The sequence below is a fragment of the Suricata suricatta genome, chromosome 17, assembly GCF_006229205.1.
Source record: "Suricata suricatta isolate VVHF042 chromosome 17, meerkat_22Aug2017_6uvM2_HiC, whole genome shotgun sequence".
Taxonomy (NCBI): domain Eukaryota; kingdom Metazoa; phylum Chordata; class Mammalia; order Carnivora; family Herpestidae; genus Suricata; species Suricata suricatta.
In genome coordinates, this window is record NC_043716.1 from 4,205,766 (window position 1) to 4,231,151 (window position 25,386).

The 25,386-nt window shown below is 40.8% G+C and overlaps 1 protein-coding gene and 1 pseudogene across 1 annotated transcript in view; both read right to left on the reverse strand.

Moving 5' to 3' along the window:
• Nucleotides 1-8,918, reverse strand: part of LOC115282683 (myosin-8) — a 27,917-nt gene extending 18,999 nt beyond the window's left edge. The window contains exons 1-13 of the mRNA XM_029928819.1: nucleotides 8,870-8,918; nucleotides 7,183-7,422; nucleotides 6,335-6,478; nucleotides 6,093-6,249; nucleotides 3,370-3,397; nucleotides 3,160-3,268; nucleotides 2,984-3,076; nucleotides 2,781-2,844; nucleotides 2,020-2,118; nucleotides 1,829-1,932; nucleotides 1,500-1,638; nucleotides 220-338; nucleotides 3-131 (exon numbers count right to left, since the gene is read on the reverse strand). Coding sequence (XP_029784679.1) covers nucleotides 3-131; nucleotides 220-338; nucleotides 1,500-1,638; nucleotides 1,829-1,932; nucleotides 2,020-2,118; nucleotides 2,781-2,844; nucleotides 2,984-3,076; nucleotides 3,160-3,268; nucleotides 3,370-3,397; nucleotides 6,093-6,249; nucleotides 6,335-6,478; nucleotides 7,183-7,392 — 1,395 coding nt within the window. The 5' untranslated portion in view covers nucleotides 7,393-7,422; nucleotides 8,870-8,918. The remainder of the gene's footprint in view (nucleotides 1-2; nucleotides 132-219; nucleotides 339-1,499; nucleotides 1,639-1,828; nucleotides 1,933-2,019; nucleotides 2,119-2,780; nucleotides 2,845-2,983; nucleotides 3,077-3,159; nucleotides 3,269-3,369; nucleotides 3,398-6,092; nucleotides 6,250-6,334; nucleotides 6,479-7,182; nucleotides 7,423-8,869) is intronic.
• An 11,952-nt stretch (nucleotides 8,919-20,870) lies between these two features.
• LOC115282684 overlaps nucleotides 20,871-25,386 on the reverse strand; it is a 9,156-nt pseudogene continuing 4,640 nt past the window's right edge.

A 25,386-nucleotide genomic window follows, 5' to 3' on the forward strand; every position in this document is an offset into this window, starting at 1 on the left:
GCGATGTCCAGCACCCCGATGAAGTACTGCCTGGGCTGCTTGGTGTCCAGCTGCTGGTTGATGCGGGTGACCATCCACAGGAACATCTTCTCGTAGACGGCCTTGGCCAGAGCGCCCACCGCGTTGTACACCTTCATAGACAGAGTGGTGATTGTGGATGTTAGTAAAGACACTGGGAAGGCCTGGGATGTGTGTGATTGACTGAGGCCGTTCACTTACCTGCTGCACAGTCTGGCCTTTGGTGACATACTCGTTGCCGACCTTGACCCTGGGGTAGCAGAGGGCTTTGAGCAGGTCGGCAGAGTTCAGACTCTGGAGATAGGCTGCCTTGTCAGCAACTGCGGAGACACAATTCAGGAAATGTTGCTTAATGGTGGATATCCTCTTTAACCTAATTTTCTATTTTCCTCTAATGTATTTTCTTTACTTTTTATATAAAAAGCTTTACATAAGTCTTTAGAAGGTCAGATGAGACTCTCTACATTAGAGCATGTACTGGCTAATAAATGGTCGGCTACACTGGACTTTGTGATTTATTGCAAGTAGCTTTTGAGAAATTCATCAACAATGAACATACATCCAGTGTTGAGGGTGGCACCTTATGTAAGGCAAAGCCATAGTCTCTGCCCTTAAGGCAGACACATTAGGTGTAGTTTGAAGGAAGAGAAAAAATACATCTTAATATTCACTGTTCGAGAGCAATAAAAGTAAGAATATTTGGAGCCTCATTTCAGTTTTGCTCCTCCCAACTTATAGCCACTTGTTCAGTTTCACTCTCTGAAAATGGGGGTATTAAATATCACCATGTGATCCCTACAGGGTCTCTTTTTGAAATTTTGTCAGCGACTATAATGTAAGTGCCATGAGTCAAGTACAGAGTAACTGCCGGAAGGAGGGAGAAAATATGTCAAGCTGAGCCTTCAGGGGGCAAATAACTTCAACTTCCTGGGTAGGACCTGTATGTTTCACACATGGACTATATGATTTTCCTTGCTCAGTTTTACAAGTCTTACTGCCTGGACTGCCCAAGGGTTTATATATAGACAGCATGATAGCACACACATGCACACAGATGTCTGGGGACATCTTCACCCCCAACCCATGTCTGGGCAGGCCCTGTATAGCTGGCCACCAGTTTACCCTGCTACTGCTGAAATGGGCTGATGAGCCACATTGTCTTGAATATGAAGCCACCATTGCCACGGCAGAGCAGAAGCCCCAGGCCGTCTCATTCTGTCATGACCTGGCCCCAGGTTGTGCTTTTTAGATATTCCTTTATAAGTGACGATTAGGGTTCATTTTCACTTGTTTGGACTGCTTAGAAATGATGGAGATACGGAGATGCAAGGAAGGAAAGGGGGCGAGGAAAGCATGCTGTATGTGTAAAACGTATGTGCCCTTCAGAAGTCCAGCTGTAATGAAGATGTGAGTTTAGAATAGGCTTTCTTTTCCTCCCGCAATATTCTTTAATTCAGGCCCAAAGGAGATTCATCTGGTACCTTCCGTGCCATCAGGCTCAGCCTGCTCCTCTCGCTGCTTCTGCTTGAACTTCATGTTCCCATAATGCATCACGGCCCCTGTGAGCTTGTAGATGGAGACTTTCTCTTCAGGAGTAAAGCCCAGGATGTCAATGGCACTCTTCCAGGAAAGATGACAGGACAGAGGTTAGGGCAGAAGAGACTCACTTATTTTGGAGAATTCGTACTGTGTCCTAAGGTCCTAAGGTAACCACACCAATAGTGGGCTGTTCACACACACAATGGATTTTTTTTTCAACGTGTGTGTGTGTGTGTGTGTGTGTGTGTGTGTGTGTGTGTGTGTGTCTTACATCTGTGGCCATCAACTCCTCTTGGTCGTCAATGCTGGGCACGGTGATCTCCCCTTGACTGACGAAGGCATAGTCATATGGGTTGGTGGTGATGAGGAGCATTTCTGAGTACACAGAAGTCAGAGTATACATTTTGCATTATAAGTTGTTAATAAAAATACCTATGTTCATCTGTGAATTTAAGTTCTTACCAATCAGATCTGGCTTCTTATTGGAAGTGATTTGATAAAAAATATGGTAGCTTCTTTCTGCCTTTAGCTGGAAGGTGACTCTAGACTTTTCTAGAAGATCTGGAAATAGAAATAGATATTAAGTTAGGAAAAAAAATAAATGCTGCTGAAATATTAAATGAACTCTGGTGTCTTTGCTAAAATCAGGAGCATTGATTAGGCTCCATTGAGATTTCTACCTGAGGGTCAATCCGTTTAGTGTTATATGTAAGGATTCCACATACATATGGTGAATGCCCAGGTTTCTCACCATTTGCGAGCAGACACTGAAGTATGTCTGCGCTAGTAAAATTAAACTTTTCATATGGGAGACCCGTGACTCCTGTATTATAATTGATCTGTAATATTCCCTTCCTTTCTCAGGTCACCTGAGACTTTGTGGTGAGTGGCTCCTTAGAAACACCTACCAAAGCTCAGGTCAAGAGCAAATCCCAGAGAAGTAATGTAAACCTATAGGTAACTGATAGGAACCATGAGTAGTCGTAGTGTTTGTCCTGGAAAAAATGTCAGAGTTGCTTCTGCGGCAGGAATTTGAGAACTTGCTACGGAACTCTCAGTCTGCATCGAGGTAGATGGAGCACGCGGTAGATTATGGCTAAGTCTGGCAGTAGCTCCTGGGCAGCACTGGCAGCAGGCTCAGGCCACACCAAGTGTTGCTGACTATCCCTGCACGGGAAGTCACCCGTCCTTCTGTTTTGAGTTTTAGTGGTCTTGTTACGCACATGTTTCAATATCTGCAGAAGCCAGCTTCCCTGTAGTGCCAAAGTGAATTCTAATGAATTTGCCCTTGAAAAGAGAAAGATTGTTTAATATTAAAAAGTTGAAGGGCACAGAATGATGCGATCAAAATGATAATTCAGACATGCTTTCTCGGGCACATAAGGCTTAAAGTCTGAGAAGAGCCTTCCGTGACCACAAAACTTACAAAGCGAGAGGAGTTGTCATTCCTCACGGTCTTGGCATTGCCAAAGGCCTCCAGTAGGGGGTTGGCGCTGATGATTTGATCTTCCAAGGTCCCCTGCAAAGGCAAACACATGGTCCTACCTCTGGGGCTCCAGACTTCCTGAGAGCCCTGACATCTTGAGTCTGACCCAGACCCACCTGCATTTTGCCAGCTTCCTCCTTCTTCTTCTCCCCAGTGACTGCAATTGTTGCAAAGTACTGGATGACACGCTTGGTGTTCACAGTCTTCCCCGCCCCAGATTCTCCGCTGCCAACACAGGGGCCAGAGATGAGAACAGAACTATTACAACTCATGTTGTCTCTGTCTAAGACAATCACCACAAACTAGGGGAGGAAAAAGTCACGTACGTGATCAGGATGGACTGGTTCTCACGATCTGTGAAAGAGAAATCAAGACCATAAGTTAAAAAACAAAAACAAGAACATTCAATATAAAGATTATTGAATCCATTTAGATCAAACACAGCTTGTTCTTTTTGACATTTTGAAGCTGTCACCCGTGAATGTAGGTTTTATAGTTAGCCCCCAAATAGCTCTTGGGTCTTAGAGTAAAATTTGTGAAGATGAGAGTTAAGCTATCATCTGTTTCCTTCTGCATTTTATTTTATTTATTTATTTTTAAGTGTTTATTTTTGAGAGAGAAAGAGCACGCGCACATGTGTGCGCAAGCTGGGGAGGGGCAGAGAGAGAAGGAGACACAGACTCCTAAGCAGGTTTCATCCTGTCGGGGCAGAGCCCAGTGCAGGGCTCGAACTCACAAACTGTGAGATCGTGACCTGAACCGAAAATCAAGAGTCGGACGCTTAACTGACTGAGCCACCCAGCGCCCCTCTTTTTGTATTTTATTAATTTAAAAAACTTTGTGATTAGAAATTTCAGATACCAAGTAGAGACAATAATATTAAGAGCCCCTTGGGTTCCCATCATACAGCTTCGATAATTATTGTCACTTAGCCAATTGTATATCCTCTGTACTTCCATTCCATTCTCACTGGATTGTTTTAAAAAAAATCCCAGCCATCATATAATTTCATTTATAAATACATTAGTAATAATTACAGAATTTTGAAGTCCTAAAGCATCTTAGAAATTACTTGGGCCAGTTCTTCTATTTAACAAACAGATAAAAGAGCTGAGACCCAGAGAAGAATGAGTGACTTTTCTAATAATAATTACATAGCTTGTTAAGGTCAAAGATATTCAGGTCTTTTGAGTTCCAGTTTATATATTTTTCTGCTACCTAGCCTTCTCCCAGCTCTTCATAGGACTCATGGTAACACCATTGGGAAGGGATCTGGAGTTATAAATGTGTTCATTTAGTCTTATGTTCTCTTTAATTTTATGTACATTTCAAAATAATAAAAACAAATGATCACTAGTCATATGCTGCTGTTGGATTTATACCAATTTTCTGATTTATTAAATATCCAATTTTGTACTAATGGATTATAGATTTGAGTGAATTCTCAAAAAATATCTATCAGAGAAACAGATACAAATCTTCCTGTTATTTCGATATGAATATAGACTTCGGGGATCTTCAGAGTTCTACTCAGAGAAGTAGATACAGATTTTAGAACATACTGAAATTGATTTTTTTTCCCAGTAGCAGAAAAATGATAAAAGATCATATAATTCTGGGAGCTTAGATAAGAAAACAATGTCTGAGGTTGTCGTGGCAATGCTGAAAGGACATTAACCAGGTCAAATGCCATGGTTTCACGTAGTTTTATATGCAAATCCCATTTGTGAGCCATAAATCATCTTGGATTTGGAGCAGCCCCAAAGCTTGGGGGGTGGAGACCTTGGTGGGGGTGGCAGCAAACATAACAGAGTCAGTGCAGCTGCTGAGTGTTAAAACCTCAGAAATGAGCCAGCCTTTGGATCATTTCTGGAAGGTAGTTAACTTCTGTTGACAACCGAAGAACAGTTTCCTGGCATGGAATCCTGATAGAATTGCTGGCCAGTTTGTCATGGAAGATTCCCATTTTATCTCTTCCTCTTTTCTTTTCTCCTTTAATAGACAGCTTAACAACAAGTGCAGCAAAAACAAACAAACAAAAAACAAAAAAGAACAAAACCCTCTCAGTTTCCAAAATCCTTTGGAACAACAAGGAAACTCAGGAATTTCAAATATTTCCAAAGTCAATACTTTCAGTGTGTGAAGATAAAAGGTTTTTAATGCTGTACTTGGGCCTAAACTGCGTATCAAAGCTGTTTGTGCTTTGATGAGACAGAAATAACAGACTTTGATATGATTTCAAGAATATTTTCAGAGGAAGAGGTACTTTTATTTTCTTCCCTTCTAGTAAGAAAACACTTCAGAATAATTGGGAAGAAAGTGGTAGCTCTTTCTTTACGCATGTCCTACCCCAAAGGTTGGCAATATTAGCTGTGTCATTTAAAGATCAAGATAAGAATGCACAAAGCTTTCCAACTATAGCTGGTAACCCCTTTCCTTGATCGCTGTGGATGTGTTTATTTTATTTATTAAAAAAATCTTTTTTAGCATTTATTTATTTTTGAGAGAGAAAGAGAGCATGAGCAGGTGAGGGGCAGAGAGAGAGGGAAACACAGAATCTGAATTGGGTTCCAGGCTCTGAGCTGTCAGCATAGAGCCTGACATGGGGCTTAAACCCATGAACTGTGAGATCATGACCTGAGCAAAATCAAGAGTTGGACCCTTAACCTACTGACCCACCCAGATGCCTTTGGATGTGCGTGGATGTGCTTATTTTAAAATAATGGAATTGAATTTTACTTCTATTCAAACAGAAATTAAAAAATAGAGGAAAGCGGCAGACCTTTATGAAGAGGTCTGCTAACTGTTTCAGGTAGGCTTCCCCTTGCTAGCTGAGTTGGTTTGGACAGGTCAGTGAACTCAGCTAGCTTCTCTTTATGATATGGGGATGGCTGCTCTGGGAGGAGTGTATGACATTTTGACTCTGGAAGTTCCTTGAAAACAGTGAGGCCCGTGTGGCTGCAGTGTATGATAATCAAGTTCCAGACAGAGTGTGTTTGTTCACTAAAGATTCTGTTTACACATTTCTGCAAATGGCTGCATCACTCACCCGTCAGCATGAACTGATAGGCGTTGTCGGAGATGGAGAAGATGTGGGGCGGGGCCTCCTGGCGCTTCTTGCCTCGGTAGGCCGTCACCACCTCGGGGTTGTACACCGGCAGCCACTTGTAGGGGTTGACGGTGACGCAGAAGAGGCCCGAGTAGGTCTGAGGAAACCAGAAAAGGCAGCATGCGGATCTTGTCTCTACTCGGAGAGAGGGGCAGAACAAGGAGATGCCACAGGGCACTCACGTAGATCATCCAGGCTGCGTAACGCTCTTTGAGGTTGTACAGCACTCCAGGCTCGTGCAGGTGCGTCATCATGGCCATGTCCTCGATCTTGTCAAATTTGGGAGGGTTCATGGGGAAGACTTGGTCCTCCCTGACAGTTAGAGTCTGGCAAGGAAAATGAGAGACCACTTTGTATTGATGGCCGGATGTAGGGTTGGTTTGTCTGTTTGCTTTGCTTTCAAAACTACAATTACAGATACTTTTCATTATATTGTTCAGTATTCTCTAAATAAAGGCATGAAATGATGTTTGTTCCAGAGTTTGACACTAAGAAAATCTGTCTCCTCTGAGCTAGGGTACCACCTTTTTTAAAAGATTTTTTTTTCTTCCCACATTCCCCTGTCCCACATTTATTTATCAGTTTGTATCTTTTTATTCTTATTTTAGGAGGCTAAATTTTTAATTTTTCCTGGCCATTCATTACAAGAAACTTTAATCCGGGGGTAGTGGAGGAGTAATGGGGCTATTAACACATTATTTAGCTAAGTAGATAACTTAATAGCTTTCTGACAGGAGAAGGTATCTTTTCTTTCCCCCCAAGATCAAGTTTGGGGATTTAGATTGGGACAGGGGGTGTTGAAGGGATGTGGCAGAGGCTGATTCTAGGGTGTTGAAGTCCTGTGGGTGGCTGGGAAAGGAGGTTGCTGCTGGGACCTTCCTTTGCATTCCAGATCAGGTGTTGGGAACGGTCTGGAAGGACGTTTGTGTTGGTATAGGCTTAGAGACTCCAAGCCAGCAGAGCATCCCCTCGAAGACGGGGAGACCCAGAAATACAACAGGGAGCGTTCTCTTCCCGTGCTTTTACTTACCGCTCCACTCTCTGTCTTCACCGTCACCTTCCCCCCTTCCTTGCTCTGGATGGTGCTCTTCACGTAGGACTCCTTGGGCTCCGCGACAAAGACTGAAGTTTTAGCATCAAAGGGCTTGTTCTGGGCCTCAATCCTCTCCTTTTCCGATTTTCGGAGGTAGGGAGCTGCTTCGCCAAAAACTGCCATCTCAGCATCCGAACTCGCACTCATGGCTGTGGTTTACTTAGCAGCGGATTCTGCCTTGGGGAAGATGTGGGGGAGAGAGAGAAATAGAAATCAGAAGTTACAACTGTGAGTTAGGGTTTGGCATGAAGGAAGGACGGGTTGAGCCCCCATCGCTGGGGCCGTCCGTGCTCCCGCTGGCTGTCATTTACCAGGGCCCTCACACAGGCCACAGGACTGGTCTGGAGTTGAGGTTGTAACTGGAGGCCTCATTTTTAGTACTTTGCAGATTTTCCTTCTCAGACCACACCTCTCAGTCCGCAGGGCGAGGGTGCATGTTCGAATCCCTACGCTAACAGTATCCACAGCTGGGACTGTGGACGGGTCGTTTCACAGCGGCTTCTTCAGTCCCCACTCTTCCTGCTGGGTGACGGGTCTGCCACACACTGGGGCCATCGTGCAGTTAGGACAGAAGGTTTGTCTTGTGAGAAGGAAGTTTGATATTTTCAAAGCATTCAAAAACTTGCTTTACCTTTTTACTTTCTAGGTGGCCATTTTTCTTCTTATAAGGCATGTATTACTTTGAACAGCTATCTACTTTATGTTAATATTTGGTGTTAAATCTCTCAGTGGGTGGTTAAAAGAACCTCATAATAAATTCTTAATACTGTATATTTTTGTCATTTGGCTTGCTACCAAAGAGACTTAGCATTCCTTAATTCCAGAATTTCTTCTGACACTTTCCTTTTGGCATGAGGGATTTCAACTGGCAGTTAGCAGATCTAACCACAGAGAAACGAGAGCAGGAAGAAGGTCCTTCTTCCCACATGCATTCCACAGGCTTCTTTTCTTCCCACCAATAAAAAGAAAACAGACAAAAATGAAAGCGTTCATTGCATGGAAACCATTTTTCTGATTGATAGATGGGCCTCTGCAGTATTGGCCTGTTACATTGATTGAGTTGTTCCTTTTCTTTCATGTGTAAATTACTTGGGGAAGGACCAGGGCCTCTTCTAAATTAGGTCTGGCATTTAGCACTCTGTGGGTGTACCACTGGGGACATTTTAGGTGAACAATAATAAATCTTTCTAAAAACAACAAGGAATCATCAAAAAGGCAGCTAAAATATTGTGGTTTTCACAAGATGTGCGTGTTTTCATTTTTTGAAAGGAATCTTTTCAAGATGTTTCAAAAATATCTAACTATCAATGCTTTTAGCGATACAAGGAGGTTGGCACAGAAGAGTCTCTTGCCCCTTGACAGGTCTACGTGTAGCTGAAAACTCATTGTCAAAATTCGTTATGTCCTAAGTGTAGCCCTTTAGCCCTGAACTCAGGTGAGGTAGCATCGGAGAATAGGCTCTCTGGGGTCGTGTTTCCCCAGCGTTTATGAGCAGTCGTTGCAAGCACGGCTACCTAGATGGCTACAGAAATGTGGAAAGGGTGTACAGTTAAGGCTTGTTCCCAGCTTCGTTAGCCTAAATGATGCCCTCCGTTAGCAGCATGTCAGTAAAGCTGAGGCTTACCTCTGTGGTTCCAGACGAAAACGCAGGTTCAGAAGTGGCTGACACTGTGAAAGAACAGGTTTCTTATTAGCAAAGCTCTGGGTCCCAGTGAAATAGTTACACAATTAACATGGTCCTGGTCTAAAGCTTGGCTCTGAGAAAATAAAAGTCAGAGTTGGGAGGGCCAGTTTCATGCTCAGAGATGGGCCATGGGGTCAGCCGTCCCTGTCCCTGGGGATCACTCACCTCTGGGTCCTTGGTGGAGATGAGGCAGGCAGGGTCCCCGTGCTTATATAGGCGCCCGTGTGCTGACGCTGCGGCTCCCTCCTCTTTGTCAGGGCAGGGCATTTGGCAACATGACCCTCAGCATAATTTGTACTGACATTTGGCATGTTTGGATATAATTAGAAGTATTCATATCATTTTGAGTATGTGAACCGATCTCCTATAAATAATTTGACAGGGACCAATCTGCTGGCAGAGAATGCTTTCTAGTATGCTAGGAAGGTGATCTCTGACCGTGCCTGGTGGGGCCCCAAAGTCTGTTCCCGTGAGCTGTGTTCAACTTGGCAAACTCTTTCACACATACCTGTGGTAGCCCAGTGATCAGATTCTCAGCGACACACTGCTGTCAGGGCCTTAACCACCTGTCCTTATTTGTTACCACAGGAACCCTCACTCCATTCCCGTAGGTCACTGCCAAGGCTCACCCATGGAGTCTGGGCTTGGACAGTTGTGCCAAGGTGAGAGGAGAGTCTCCACCGTTGGCCCAGTGCCCACCCGCTCCACACTGAGAAGATTAGTTCAGTAGAACATGTATGTATTCACTGTAGGAAGAAATACAGATAAGCAAAGAACAAAGGGTCTATAATCCCACCATGCAGAGATAAAGTAAGATAGAGATGTATAAGTGGGTTCACACTATTACGTGTATGTAGTACATATGTTTTCTAAAATCTACTTAAAGAATTATAGGTAATTTTATATAGCTTATGCCCTTATTCTTTCAACAGATTGTATTGTGACCATTCTTTTTATTTTTTATTTTTCTTATTTTTAAAGTTTATTTTTGAGAGGGAGAGTGAGAGTGCACGCTGGGGTGGGGTAGAGAGAGGGACAGAGGACCGGAAGCCGGCTCCATGCTGACTGCAGAGAGCTCGACGTGGGGCTTGTGCCCAATAACCACAGGAGAAGGACTCAAGCCGGATTTGGTCGCTTAATGACTGAGCCACCCAGGTGCCCCTGTGATCATTCTTTTTAAATGAGAACCTTTCATTTCTAAAAGGTCAGGTATACTGAGGTATAATTTATGTACAGCAGAATTCACTATCTGGCTGACAGTTGTGTGAGATTTTTTTTTGCTGCCATTTAAAACCCCTTTCTCTGTTGTATAGTTCTAAGGCCTTTTGCACATGCACAGATTCTTGTAGCCACTGCCACAGACAGGACGCAGAACCATTCCATTTCTGTGAGTTCTGACACATGTGTGTAATTGACCTCTTATGTTCGAATGACATGAAAAATTAAAGGCTTGAAGATGAGGCTAAAATTCCCCTTTGATGAACTCACAATAGAGGCAGCTCCCTTCTCTCCCGAGGTGACCGCCTATAGCGTTTGGTGTGTAGTATTCCAGACCTTTTCTGTGCACTTACTAAGTTACTCTTGGGAAAATATACATTAGTGAAACTGGCCTAAGAAAATTGCCCCCTAGAAAATACATAATTAGGTGTTTAAAGTATGTTAGAGGTAGTCTCATACTTTACATATTTATCAGCTTGCTTTTTTTGTTGTTCTGTACTCTTGGATCATTTTCCATGTTAATATGTAAATTAAAATATGCAAAAACTTAAACCATATATGATAATAGAGAAAATGGTATAGGAATCCATTATTCTCATCATCCAGCATTAGTAATTTTCAGTTCATGGTCAGTCTTTTTTTTTTTTTTTAATGTTTATTTATTTTTGAGAGAAAGAGAGGCAGACAGAGGATCCAAAGCAGGCTCTGTGCTGACAGTGGAGAGTGTGATGTGGGGCTTGAACCCACAAACTGTGTGATCATGACCTGAGCTGAACGAAGCCAGGCAATTGACTGACCGAGCCACCCAGGCACACCAATTCATGGTCAGTCTTGTTTCACATATAGCCCAACCCACTACCCTATCCCTGGATTGATTTGATACTACTCATTTAAAAGTTTCTGTGTAGAATTCTCTGTGATTATATGATTTCTTTTTTTATCTAAGTTTCAGGTTTCTCCTGGTCTAATAGTGATCTTAACTTTGCTGTGGCATTTCAGTCTTATGGAAGTTTTAAATTTTTAGGTAGTCAAAGTTATAAACACTTTTCATTTGTATTTTTGCTTTTTTGTGTGTATTATAAAAGGAAACCTTCTCTAACTCAAGGACTCAGGGTCATAAACATGTTCTGTATTTTCAATCTAATGATTAAAAAAATATATATTGACGGGAGCCTGGGTGGCTCAGTCAGTTGAACATCTGGTATCAGCTCAGGTCATGATCTCAGCAGTTTGTGAGTTCAAGCCCCACCTCAGGCTCTGCACTGACAGCTCAGAGCTTGGAGCCTGTCTTTGGATTCTGTGTCTCCTTCTCTCTCTCTGCTCCTCCCCCTCTCACGCTGTCTTTCTCAAAGGTGAATAAACATTACAAAAAATTAAAAAATATGTATGTATTGAGATTTGTAATCTAGCTTGTGTGTGTCTGTTCATGTGAATGTAATATTTATGAATTCCATATTTTGTGCCATGTTTCTGTGGCAATACCACATATGCTTTGGTATGTCTTAGGGTAGTTTATTCCCAATTATTCATTTATTTTGAAGTTGTCTTGACAATTCTTACATTCTGTTGTATAAATTTTAGAGTCTGTATTTCAGGTTATATGGAAAATCCTATTGTGGTTTTGATTTATGCTGAATTAATAGGCTAATTTAATGAGAATTGATGTCTTTGTAATAGTGAGCCTTTCAGTCCACAAGTATGATACATTTTCCTGTTTATTTTGTTTTTTAAAGTGTTTCCCAGCCATTTTTCTCTAGTTTTTTCCCCCAGCAATATCTTAAAATATTTCTTATTATGTTTGTTCCTAGGAATTTAGGTTTTTTGTTGCTCTAGCAAATGGGATTATTTTTCTGATTGTACTTTCCACTTGGGTTATCACTGGCATGGGGCATCCAAGATTGCCTGCCGGAACCTCCGTTTTGTCTGTGGCAGCAGTGTGCCCACTACCCTTCATTTCTCCGCATGGGGCAACCACGTGACCCTGTTTTGGCTAATGAAACGCAAGCAGGAATTGCTGGGTGGGACTTCCAGAAAAAAGAACAGACTCCACTGGTACCACCTTTTCCTTTCCCTTTTTACCCCTTCTTGGCGTAGAACACAGAGGTAATGGTGGAGCTCTAGCCTTGAAGGAAAGATCAAGAGAAGTTCAGAGACAGTGTTGACGTGTGTGAGTGAATTTTGTTATGTAAATACAAAAATTAACCAGTCATATTAATAAGGCACTATTTTCTCAGATTTTCCGTTCCCTACAAACACATGCAGTGTTTCAGAAAGTTAGTTTCACTGGTATCTTTCATCTGGCTCACTTGCTGAAGTTCCTTATCCCGTCTGATAGTTTATTTGATTCACTTGGGCTTTTGATATATTGTGCACAAATACTCACAATTTTGTTTCTTCTTCTTCTTTTTTAATTTACTATTTTTTCTTTCTCTTATTGCATTATCTGAGACATTTAGGACAATGTTGAATAGTAATACCAGGATACTTCATATATGTATTCTGTGCAAGTTGAGTGATCCTTATTTAGATTCTGACTTTAATTGGATTGCTGCTAGTGTTTCATCAAGTATATTTGCTATATACTTTAGTTTGCCAATAATTTTAATCATAAAAATGAATGGCTTCATTCTTTGGTATATGATATGATGGAGAGAATTGAAAACATATACAAAATCCTGTACACAAATATTCGTAGTGGCATTGTCCACAGTAGCCAAAAAAGTAGAAACAACCCAAATGTTCAACAACAGACAAATGGACCAAATGTGCTTTATTCATTTGATGGGCTGTTATTCAGCCATAAAAAGGAATGAAGTACTTAGGCTATGGCACGGATGAGCCTCAAAGACACAGTGCTTGAGTGACAGACATAATACACTTAGGTTTGATGATTCCATTTGTATAAAATGTCGAATAGGCAAAAGCATAGGGACAGAAAGCAATTGAGTGTTTCCAGAGGATGGTCCTGAGAGGGGAGATTGGGGAAGGACTGCTAATGGGATTTCTTTTCGAGGCGATGAAAGTGTTCTGAAATTAGATAGTGGTTATAACTGCATAATCTACTAAAACGACTGAATTGTACATTTAAATGGTGAATTGATGGTATGTGAATTAAATCTTTAAAAAATGCATTAGATTTTATCAGTGTGTTTTTCTGGATTTATTGAAATTATTTTTTCTCCTCAAATTTATTAATGTAGTAAATTATGTGTAGATATTCTCACTTTTACCACTAAAATTCATGAAATGAAAGCCATTGAGATAATATTATTTAATTTCCTGCTGATTGAAGTCTACTGTTTCTTCGTTTTGTTTTTAATGTGGGATTTCTACATCTGAGTTCATTATGGGCCTAGGGTAGTTTTTTTATGCTGTTTTCTTCCGGTTTTGATATCAACATCACGCTAGTCTTGTAAAATAAGAAGCTTCCTGTTTCTGTTTTCTGCAATATTGTGTTTAGAATGTGCATAATCTGTTCCAGGAAGATTAGGTAGAGTTCCTTCATGGAACTTTTAGTCTTAGACTCTTCGGTGGAGGGATCTTTTATTTCTTTTTATTAATTTTCAAAATGAATATTGATTAGTCTGTTCAGAGGTTTTTTTTTTTTTTTTTTTTTTTGGTCCCATTTGGAAATGCTGTATTTTCCTTAAAAATTGCCCATTTCATGTGAGGTTTCAGATATTTTGACTTTTTTGTGCATATTGCTTTATAATAGGAACTTCCTACTTAATTTCATTTTATTCTTTATTCCTTTTTATTTCCCTTTTACATAGTTTAATTTTATTCTTTTTGTTTTAAATCATATTTGCTAAAGTTTTGTCTTCTGTATCAGTCTTTTACATTTAGTTTTATCAAATAACTTTTTTTTCCTATTTTCTATTTTCTATTCTACTTTTAACCTCATTCATTGCTTTTATTTCTTTAGGCTTATTGATCTATATTAAACATCTTAAATTGAAAGCTTCATTTATTTTCATTCTTTCTTATGATCTCACAGGTTTATTTGTGATTACCAATTTTTCTTTGGTAACTACTGTGGCTAAATCCCAGAGGTTGACATGTAGTCCTCTGCTTAGCCTTCACTTATAATTTATATTTTAAAATTTCCGTTTCCATTTCCACCCCCAAATTATCTAAAGCACATTTGTTTTTTAGATTTTTCAAAATAATACATTTGGGCATTGGAGGGAGGGTTCTCTTTTAGCTGTTAATTCTTCATTGCATGAGTGTGCAAACTCCTTTTGTTTCCTCATAGACTCGATAGGAGTGAGGGACGTTGTTTGTGTGTCTGTGTGTGTAAGTAATAAGATTGTCAGCACCCCAAAACCTCTCATGATCCTTCTCATTAGAACTCAGATTTCCCTTCACTTAAATGTAACTACAATTTTTACACTTATGACCATCATTTCTCTGCTTCTCTGTATAGTTTCATTATTTGTGTATTCAGCTGTAAACAATACATCTACTTTTTTTTTTGCCTGTTCTTGAGCTTCATATAAATAGATAGAACTTTATTCTCTAGTAGCTCACTTCTTTTGCCCAGCAATATTGTGGGATTTTTTCCCCCATGAAGTTACATGTAGCTATATTTTATTTTCATTACTGTGCAGTATTACATTGTATGATGGTATTCTGTTGTAGACAGAGTTGAGGGGTGTTCCCAGTTTTTTGCTCTAGTTTTTTTATTTTTTAAATTTTTTTGCAAGATGAAGTGTGACTGTCGCTTCTGTGCTATCTTGTTCTAGATTATAGTTGGTATTTTTTTTTTTGTGGTTTTGTACATGGGTCAGTTGTTATTCCATCTCTTTATCCTCCTCTTTTGCCGCTCTATTCAGGTAGAATTTTATACGCCTTACCAGTCATCAATTCTAAGTGTACAGCTCAATGGATTTTAGTGGATTTATACAGTTGTGCGACATCACCATGATCTAGTTTTATAAACACTTACGTCAACTCAGAATGTTCCTTTGAGCCCACCTGCAATCAGTTCCCATTCCAACCCCAAACCATAAGTGAACACTGTTTTCTATTTCTATCATTTGCCTTTTCTAGCAATTTCCTATAGATGGAGTCCTACAGTGTGCCTTCTGTTTTTTAGGACTCCTTTCCCTTAGTTTGGAGTTGATGCATGCTGTTACTTGTATCAGTGGTGTCATCGTTTCTATTGCTGAGTGTGAGTCCATTGTGTGGATGTGCCACATTGTGTTTATTCATTCGCCAGCTGATAGCCATTTGAATAATGCTGTTAATAATACTCCATACAAGGCATTGTGTGGAAGTTTGTTTTCATTTCTCTTAGGCAGATAACTAGAAGTTGAATAGTCATCTAGGTTGTTTAACTTTTTAAGAAACTGCCAAGTTCTCTTCTTCTCCACAGTGGCTGTACCATTTTCCACTTCCACCAATCCAGCTACTTTCCCCTCTCACCTACCCTCGTGTTGTCCTACTTTTTTGCCAATAGCCACCCTAGCAAGTATAAAGTAGCATCTCCTTGTGGTTTTAATTTTCATTTCCTTAATGAATAATGATTTTGCTTACTTTTTCATGTGCTTATCTGCCATTTATGTATTTTCTTTAGGTCAAGTGTCGATCTAAATCCTTAGCCCATTTAAAAAATTGGATCATTTTCTTACTATTTACTTGTTAGAAGTTATTGTTGATACATTTATCAGATGTATGATAACAAATATTTTCTTGCAGTCTGTGACTTGTCTTTTCATTTTCTTAATTGTTTCTTTTGAAGGGTTACTTTTAAATTTTGATGAAGTCCAACTTTTTTTTTAAGTTTTGAGAGACAGAGAGACAGCTCGAGCAGGGGAGGGTCAGAAAGAGAGGGAGACACAGAATCCGAAGACAGGCTCCAGGCTCTGAGCTGTCAGCACAGAGCCTGACACGGGTTTGAACCCATGAACCATGAGATCATGACCTGAGCCAAAGTCGGATGCTTAACTGACTGAGCCACGTAGGTGCCCCTGATGAAGTCCAATTTTTTGATGAAGTCAATATTCTTTTATGGGTCATGCTTTTTATATGATATTTTACAAATATTTCCTAATGCAAAGTCAGCAATACTTTTCTTTTATGCTTCTATACGTTTTGTATTTATAGCTCTTACATATAGGCCTATATTCTATTTCAAGTTAATTTTTTTAATGTTTATTTTTGAAAAAGAGAGAGAGAGAATGGGGGAAGGGCAGAGATGAGGGAGACACAGAATCCAAAGCAGGTTCCAAGTTCTAAACTGTCAGCACAGAGCCTGATGTAGGGCTTGAACTCACAAACTGTGAGATCATAACCTGAGCTGGAGTTGGATGGTTAACCAGCTGTGCCACCCAGGTGCCCCAAGGATTTTTATTTTTTAATGTAATGTACAAATTTTAATATTTGTCTTTACAATTCAGCTTGGTTTTTGTGTTATTCAGTCACCTGTGTTTTTAGTTTTGTTTACTTGATCTGTAGTTTTTCTAGTAGATGGAATTTAAACTCCTCGGCTACTACGATTGTTCTCAGATGTTTCAAATTTTGTTTGTGTAATTCAAAGATAGTTGCTAACTTCCTAGAAATTTGTGATCAGTTGATCTTTCTGGTAAACTGCATCTTTTAAAAATAAAATAGGAACTGTCCGTGCTGCATTTAGTATTATTTTGCCTTGAATTCTATTTTTGCTAATATTTTGCTAAATTTGCTTTTACTTTTTTGGTAGCATATAGATGGGTTATATTTTCCCATACATTTATTTCTAACTTTTCTGAGTTATTTTAGTTTACATCTGAGTTATTTTAGTGTACTACAACAAGTAATAGCTACTTTAAAAATGAAGTATGAGAGCTTTTTTTAACAAGTAAGTCTTAAATTAAAGGCAGCCAAGTGGCTAGCATGATATTTATGATGTGTACAATGCTTTCAATAGCAATTGGGGGCACCTGGGTGGCTCAGTCGGTTCACTGTCTGACTTTGGCTCAGGTCATGATCTCACAGTTCATGGGTTTGAGCCCCGTGTCGGGCTCTGTGCTGACAGCTCGGAGTCTGGAGCCTGCTCTGGATTCTGTGTCTCCCCCTCTCTTGGCCCCTCCCCCACCTGTGGTCTCTCTCTGTCATTAAAATAAATAAACATTAAAAAAATAGCAGTTGAATCAGATGTTATTTTGTATGATTTTAGGCAAGTCACTTAACCCCTGTAAGCCTGTTTGTTCATCTGTTCAAGGAAAATAATCATTATTTCCTACTGTCTCACAGGATTAATAGAGTATTCAATGAGAAATATATGGAGACCACCTGGCAACATAGAAACTGTTTAATAAATATTGACTACCATCACTCTGTTTTAAATAGTATGAAAAATAGGGCTCTTGCTGTGAGTCATGGGATATCACTGGAGTCTTAACCAAGGAGCTGAGGTCATAAGGTTTGTGTTTTAAGCAGTTATGGGAGCAGCATGGAAGGTGGATGGGAGGAGTGAGGCAGAGAAAGAACCCACTTAAACAGTTGTTGTACTATTTTAGGAGAGCTGAGACCCTGCTCTAAGCCAGCAGCTCTTGGAAAAGAAAAAGAAGGGGATGTAAGCAAGAGGTACTTAGGTTGTAGACTTGACTCTCCTTACCGCTGGTGAAACAGAAATAATTTTAGATGTTCAGGAATCATTTAAATTTATTCTACCCAAAGACAACTAAAAATAAATGGAATTTTCTGAGACTGGGGGGTATTGTTTTTCATGGCAAGGGAACACACTTGGAAGTACTGATAAAAGATAGAGTGTAACTTTGATGGAACATTGCAATTTCAGAGTTTGTAGTAAAAGAACGTATTTCCAGGAATAATGAATGAAGTTTTACCAGACAATGAAGTAACAGGCCACCCTATCTGACATCAAACATATTTTAGGAATATGTGAAGAGAAGTAGAGCAGTACAACATAATAGAGTTCAAAAGTGGGTTCTTGCATGTGTAGCAATTTAGAATATGATAAAGGTGGCATTTTAAATCACAAAGGGAGAAAAGAAGGACTAGGCAGTGAATGGGTTGAGATTTATCATCCAAAAACCAAAGTAAGCTCTTGCCTAACACCATTTATAAAAATAAGTTCTAGATGAACTGAAGTCTTAAGCATTAAAGCACAATTAGGAATGTAGTGGAAGATGTATACATATCCTTCACATCAAGAAGAAAGGAGATACCAGCAAATGGAAAAAATAGCCAAAAGGTATAAATGGGACAGTTCATGGAAGAGGCAAGACAAATGGCTGGTGACCTTGATAACATGCTCAGCCTCAGGAGGCACCAGCTCAGATAACAGCTAGCATATCTCACCCATCAGCTTGACAGAGCAATTTCCTAGCAGCAGATGGTGGTGCTGGAGGGGGGATGCCCTCCTATGGTTCCGGTGAGGGTGTAAAATTCCAGGGCAACTTGTTGCTTCTTTTGAAATTTAAAATTGCCATAATTTCCCCCTCTTACTTTTTTTTTTCTACAGAAGCAGAAGGAAATGTGAAGATAGGTCAAGGTTGTATATTTAGGATTTCTTCTAATAACAAAACTTTGGAAACAACTTAAATATCCATTCAGTTACTTTGTCTGTAATTTAAGTGGCCACCTGTTAAATGGTGGAGCTCCAATTATGTGATCAGTGGTTGATACCTGACGCTCACTTGAATCTGAGACTAGGATTAGCATAATACATTTTCCACTGGTTTTCTTTGAGGTATAACCCTGGAAATGGACACCTTGTTTAAAATAACAATAAGCAATGGAGAGTTTTAATGGGAACTATAAATAAGAAACTGAATTGTGAGTTATAGTTTTGCTGAAGCCTATTTATTGGTATATTCCAACCCTTCTTCAATGTGCAGATATGTCTTACACAATTCTTGTGTGACAACTCTTTAGAGTGAAAGCCCTTCCAAGGGCTGGCTCTTACTCCTTGCTTTTCTTGCTAGTATCTGCTTACAATTAAACCCAGGGCAGCATTAAATTACTCTATCTAATGATCCTTCTGCTCTAGGAGTGCATGTCAGAAATTAGCTTATAATTCTTAAGATTCCCTTTGCTGTCAGGATTTGTGTGTTCTCTTCCTCTAGTGAGGAAAAGCAGAGGGACTACAGCCACTACAGTCATATTTACCTTATTATATGAAATTATCCCATCTTCAAACAAAGGAAACAACTCGCCTTTCATAAGGTTCATGCCAGAGAGGAATGTTACATCGATTCCCCTGTGTTCTTGCACGTAGTTCATTTGTTGCTATTGGTGAGTAGTATTTGATTGGGAGGGTATGGCATATTTTGTTCATCTGTCCTCTTGCTGATGGATATTCTCATCTTTTTGTGAATGTATCTTTCATTGCTTTCGGTTAAATTCAGAGTTGAATTGCCAGATCAAAAGATGCATAGGTATGTATTCAACTTATAAGAAACAGCCAAACAAGTTTTCAAAAATAGTTGGACCATTTTACATTCCCACTAGTAATAGATGAGAGACCTGGTTTCCCAGTGTCCTTGTCAGCATTTGTCATTGTCTGTCTTCGTAATTTTAGCCATTCTTATAGATGTCTGTGGATATCTAGTGGAATTTCCTTGTGGTCCTCCAGACCAGTGATACTAACCATCCTTTAATATGGTTATTGGGCCTTGACATACCTTCTTTTTGAAAGTGTCAAATTATTTTGTTTTTATTAGATTGTGTTATTTTCCTCATTTTGTATGTGCTTTCTTTTTTGAGAGAGAGAGAGAGAGAGAGAGAGAGAGAGAGAGAGACAGAGACAGAGGGAGAGAGAGAATTCTAAGCAGGCTCCATGCTCAGTACAGCGCCTAGTACAGGGCTTAATCCCATGACCCTGGGATCGTGTATCAGCCAAAGTCAGGAGTAAGATGCTCAACTGACTGAGCCCCCGAGGTGCCCCTGTCAGTGTTCTTACCGATATAATAAAGTTGTTTGTTGCAGGTATGTATTGCATATGTTTTCTCCCAGACTGTGATTCACTTTTTTGTGTCTCAACAATATCTTGGTGAGCAGTAGTTTTGATTTTGAAGAGGACAGTTTATAATTTTTTCTCTTTATTTAGTACTTATGTTCTGTTTAAGAATTTTTGCTCATGATCACAAAGATATTTTCCTACATATTCTTTTAGAAAATTTGTAATTTTAGGATTTGCATGTAGATTTGTTTTCCATGTTGCGTTAATTATTGCATATTATAGGAGTTACTGTTTTTTTTCATATAGGTATCTAATTGATCCAGTATCATTTCTTGCAAAGACTTTCCTTTCTATGTTAAATTGCATTTGTAGCTTAGTAAAAAATCATTTGATGGTGTATATATATGTGTGTGTGTGTGTGTGTGTGTGTATAGTGGATTTATTTTCAGGATCTCTTTCCATATACACACACACATGTGTATATAATTTATTTGGATTTTATTTATTCTCAGTATTTATTTATAGTTTACAGTAGGTTAAAATGTTTTTAATTAAAAATTTTTGGGGTGTATATATATATATATATATATATAGGTTTATTTCAATAGTTTACTGTTGACTTATTTTCAGATACATTGGTGTTACTACAAGCAACTGTTTCCTGTATTTAATAGCCTTTCCTTTTATTCATCTTGATGTGTCTAGCTTCCACCCACCAAAAGTTTAAGGTTGGCAGGCAGATGGGTGCCTTATTCAATGTGAAAGTCAGCGCAATGGTCTTAAACACTGTCTAGAAAATGTTTGATGGTCATTTTAACACATGGAAACAGTTCCGTTGATGCCCAAGTTGTCATTTTTGGCAAAAAGTTGTGTAGTGCTGGTCTCAAAGATGAGGCAGTTGCTCTTCACAATGGCTGCTGCATTTCCCTCATCAGTCGATCCTGGAGTCCCTTCCCAAGTCAATCGCTGCGTCTCACCTATTAGTTCAAATCAATAAATAAATTTTTCAGCTTGCTCCCATGTTCCTACCAGCTGTGCGATGGCAAAGAACTGCTGGTGACCATCGTAGTTCTCCTGTTTCTCCAAAAATAGAATGAAATAAAAGCCAAAACAGGACTGCAGCATCACCCAGGGAGCAGCACCAGGAAGACTAATGTGTGTAGCGACGGAGACGACATCCTCTCCCTGTGGTGTTGTGAGGGACTCATGTGCTGCATCGGATGGGGTGTCACAGCATCCACAGTGCCTCACTGTTTACAGTCAGTACCAGGGACACGGCCTAACTTACACGTCTCTGCATGGTCTGCTTTTGTAGCGTGTCGCAGAGTTACCTTGTTATGCCCAAGTTTCCAATATCGACTCAAAGGAAACCAGAGACTACCAGGGAGACCGAGTCACGCATGCAAAAGCAAAGGGCTTTATTATGGGCTTAAGCTCAGGCTCACAGACTCCACCAACCCACTGGCCACATGGAGAGAGCCCTGAACATGGTGGCATAGGGGCTTTTTTAAGAAGGGGGCGTTACAAGAAATGACAACACAGGTACAGCGATCCATTCCCTACCCCCCTATCAATACTGGCAGTAGTGGGAGCCAATCACAACATTGAGAGTATCGACCAATCACAGAGTGGGCCCAGGACCCTCACGTAGGGCATGACTAAGACCCTGATGTAGGGTGGGGCGTGGCTAGCCTCCATCTTTAGGCCCGCCCCTGGAAAGGTCAAAGGTGTTAGCTGGCCTCTTCTGATTGGGTGCCACAAGAGTTGTCCCTTCTTCCCTGGGCAATGTGCATCCTTCCATTGGCCAATGATACGAAGAAGCTGGTACCTTGGCCTTTAAGTACAGGGGAAGCCTGAATCAGACCTGCATCCTTACAACGTCACACCTGGAAGAGGCATATTTACAAGGAACAGCAAGGAATCCGCCAGTTTCTCCAGACCCAGGTTTCGAATGGATCCCAAGTGGATCCTGCAGGTTGGCCACAGCTGCCACACACAAGATGGCCACTCACACTGAATAATAGGCGGGAACAAAGTCCGAGCATTCCTGACACTCAGAGAGCCTCGTCAGTCATCACTGGTTGGGAGTGTGCCAGGCAGGGCCAGTGGCTTCCAGGATGGTGACTTCCAGGAGGTGAGGGGGCAGCCCCGCGTCTCATTCCTGATGGCGGAGAGCGCGCCTCGGACCCCACTCCCAACTCAGACATGCTCGTCACCACCAGGAACTTCAAAGTCCAGTTTGTCCAATATAAGTATGGCTACTCTGGCTTTCTGTTGATGCCAGGTGTCTTCAGGTCTAAGGTGAGTCTTTGTAGACAGCAAATAGATGGATTTTGGGTTTTTTTTTTATCCATTCTGCTATTCTCTGTCATTTGTTTGGAGCATTCAGTCCATTTACATTCAGTGTTATTATTGAAAAATGTGGGTTTGGATTCATTGTATTCTCTGTAGAATTCATGTTTGTATTGATGTCTCTGGTGTCTTATATTCCTTGCTACATTTTCCCTCATAGAGTTCCGCTTAGGATTTCTTGTAGGGCTGGTTTGCCAGTGATGAATTCTCTCAATTTTTGTTTATTTGGGAACACCTTTATCTCTCCTTCTATTTTGAATAACAGGCTCACTGGATAAAGGATTCTTGGTTGCATATTTTTCCTGTTCATCACATTGAAGATTTCCTGCCATTCCTTTCTGACCTGCCAAGTTTCAGTAGATAAGTCTGTAACCACTCTGATAGGTTTCCCTTTGTATGTTAGGGCCCTTTTATCCCTAGCTGCTTTCAGAATTCTCTTTATCTTTGTATTTTGCCAGTTTCACTATGATATGTCATCCCTAATGCCAGTTCAAGTTATGTCTTAGGGGAATTCGATGTGCCTCTTGAATTTCAATGTCTTTTTCTTTCCCCAGATTGGAGAAATTTTTGGCTATAATTTGTTGATCAAGCACCCCTTCAGGACCTTTTTTTCTTCTTCCTCTTCAGGAACTCCTATGATGCAGTTATTGTTCTGTTTGATTGAATCACTCAGGTCTTGAATTCTCCTTTTCTGCTCTTGTATGAATTTCTCTCTCTTTTTCTCGGCTTCCTCTTTTGCTATAACCGTGTCTTCTAGTTCACCTATTCTCCTCTCTGCTTCTTCAGTCTGTGCAGTGGCAGCCTCCATTTTATTATGCACCTCATTTATAGCCTTTTTAAACTCATCACAGTTATTTTGAAGGTCCCTAATCTTTGTATCAATAGCTTCCCTGATGGCTTCCATGCTTTTTTCAAGCCCAGCGATTAATTTTATGACAATTGTTCTAAATTCTTGTTCAGTTATGTTGCTTGTGTCAAGTTTGAGTAGTTCTGTAGCTGTGATTTCTTCCTGGAATTTCTTTAGAGGGGAGTTCTTTTGTTTCGTCATTTTGGCTAGCTTTCTGTCTCTTGTCAGTTTCAAAAGCTTGTTCTGCACTGTGCGCTTATTAGTATGGCTCTATTAAAGGAGGCTCTTTGAATGTCCGGGGCCTGTTATTTCAGGAGATGTTCTTTTAATGGTGTTCCTTGGTTTCTTTTGTTATGCCTCTGATTAATTTATTTCCCTACTCAGTGATATTTGGGACTCTCCACCATGTGTGCTTTGGCTTGTTACTTGAGGTGGCCCTGAATAGGAAAACAGACAGACAAACACACAAGGAACAAAAGCATGCAAACTCACAGACAGATCAAGTAAGCAAGCAAACCTTGTGAAGAGGGGGTGAGTGGGACAGAAACAGCCAAAATAAAAACAGTCTGAGAGCCTAAAACCTGTGGAGGGAAGAGATAAGAATGAGAGAAGGGAGGGGTGCCTGAGTGACTCAGTCAGTTAAGCATCAGGCTTCGGCTCAGGTCATGATCTCACGGTTTGTGCGTTCAAGCCCCGCGTTGGGCTCTGTGCTGACAGCTAGATTGGAGCTTGAAGCCTGCTTCAGAATCTGTGTCTCCCTCTCTCTCTGACCCTCCCCTGCTCACACTGTCTCTCAAAAATAAATTTAAAAAAATAAAAAAAGAATGAGATAAGGGAAATATATATGGATAGCAAGAGTTGATCTAATCACAGCAGTGCATAAATGTTGGTCTTTCCCAGAATCCAGGGGGAAAAGGGAGGAAAGAAGGAAAAAGGGAAATAGAAAAGAGAAAACAAGGGAAAAAATTAAAAAATAAAAATAATAAAATAAAAAAAATAAAACTAATATTTAAAAAACAGCTCTCCAGCGCAGATGGGCGTGGTTTGGTGTAGGTAGGTCGGGTCTCAGGGGCTGCTCTCTGAGGCCCCACCTTAGTGGTTGCAGGGAGAAGAATGGAGGCGCCCCAGGCATCCCTCAGACTGCACGTTGCCAGCCACTCTCTTGAGTCCGACCTCCCCGTGCCATGGGTGGGCCAAGTTGCTTTGGTTTTCTAAGCTCCGCCAAGTGTCTAATCCTAGTCCATGCACTTTAATGCTGCTGCCACAGGTAAAATGATCTCCGGCAGTTGGGCGGCTTTCAGGCCAGGATTGAGTAGGGGGACTGGTGAGCCAGCTTTTCCCCGGCTCTGCCCGGAGTCGGAGCTGCCAGGCCCCTGGGAGAACAAGCCCACTGAAGGGGACGGAGTTCTCTCCCCAGGCCCAGTAGCTACATATGTGGTGTTTGTGTCTCTGTCCTGGACTGAGGTCTCCCCTCTCCAGAGATCACTCCATGAGCATTTCAGTCTCTCCTCTTCCCCTTGGCTCTCCGCCTTGCCACATGGCCGCTCTGTGCACCGTGCTACATGATCCTGAGCCGCCTCTGGACACAGGGCCCTCTGCGGCCCAGTGCCACCTTTCTAGGCACTTTCTCTCCCGGCTCCGCTTTGGGCCAGCGCTCTTTCCCCTCAGAGCCTCTGGTCCCAGTTTGCACTCACTCAAGCATCCACGAGGCTGTTACCAACAAGGAGTCTGCGCACACTTCCCGTTCTTAAAGATCAGAATATTGTGGCCTTTAATTCTTCTCAGTTTGATAGTTGCGCACAGGCGGAGACCAGAGAGCTCCCTATTTCTTGGCCATATTGCTGCTCCTGATCAAAAAAATTTTTTTAATATTTATTTTTGAGAGAGAGAGCAAGCGAGAGCACAAGCCAGGGGAGGGGCAGAGAGAGAGAGAGAGAGAGAGAGAGGAAAATACAGAATCTGAAACAGGTTCGAGGCTCTGAGCTATTAGCACAGAGCTTGGATGCAGGGCTTGAACTCACAAACCAAACTATGGATCATGACCTGAGCTGAAGTCAGCTGCTTAACTGACTGAGTGATGCAGGCTCCCCTAAATTTTTTTAAAATATTTATTTTTTTTCCTTTTTTAAA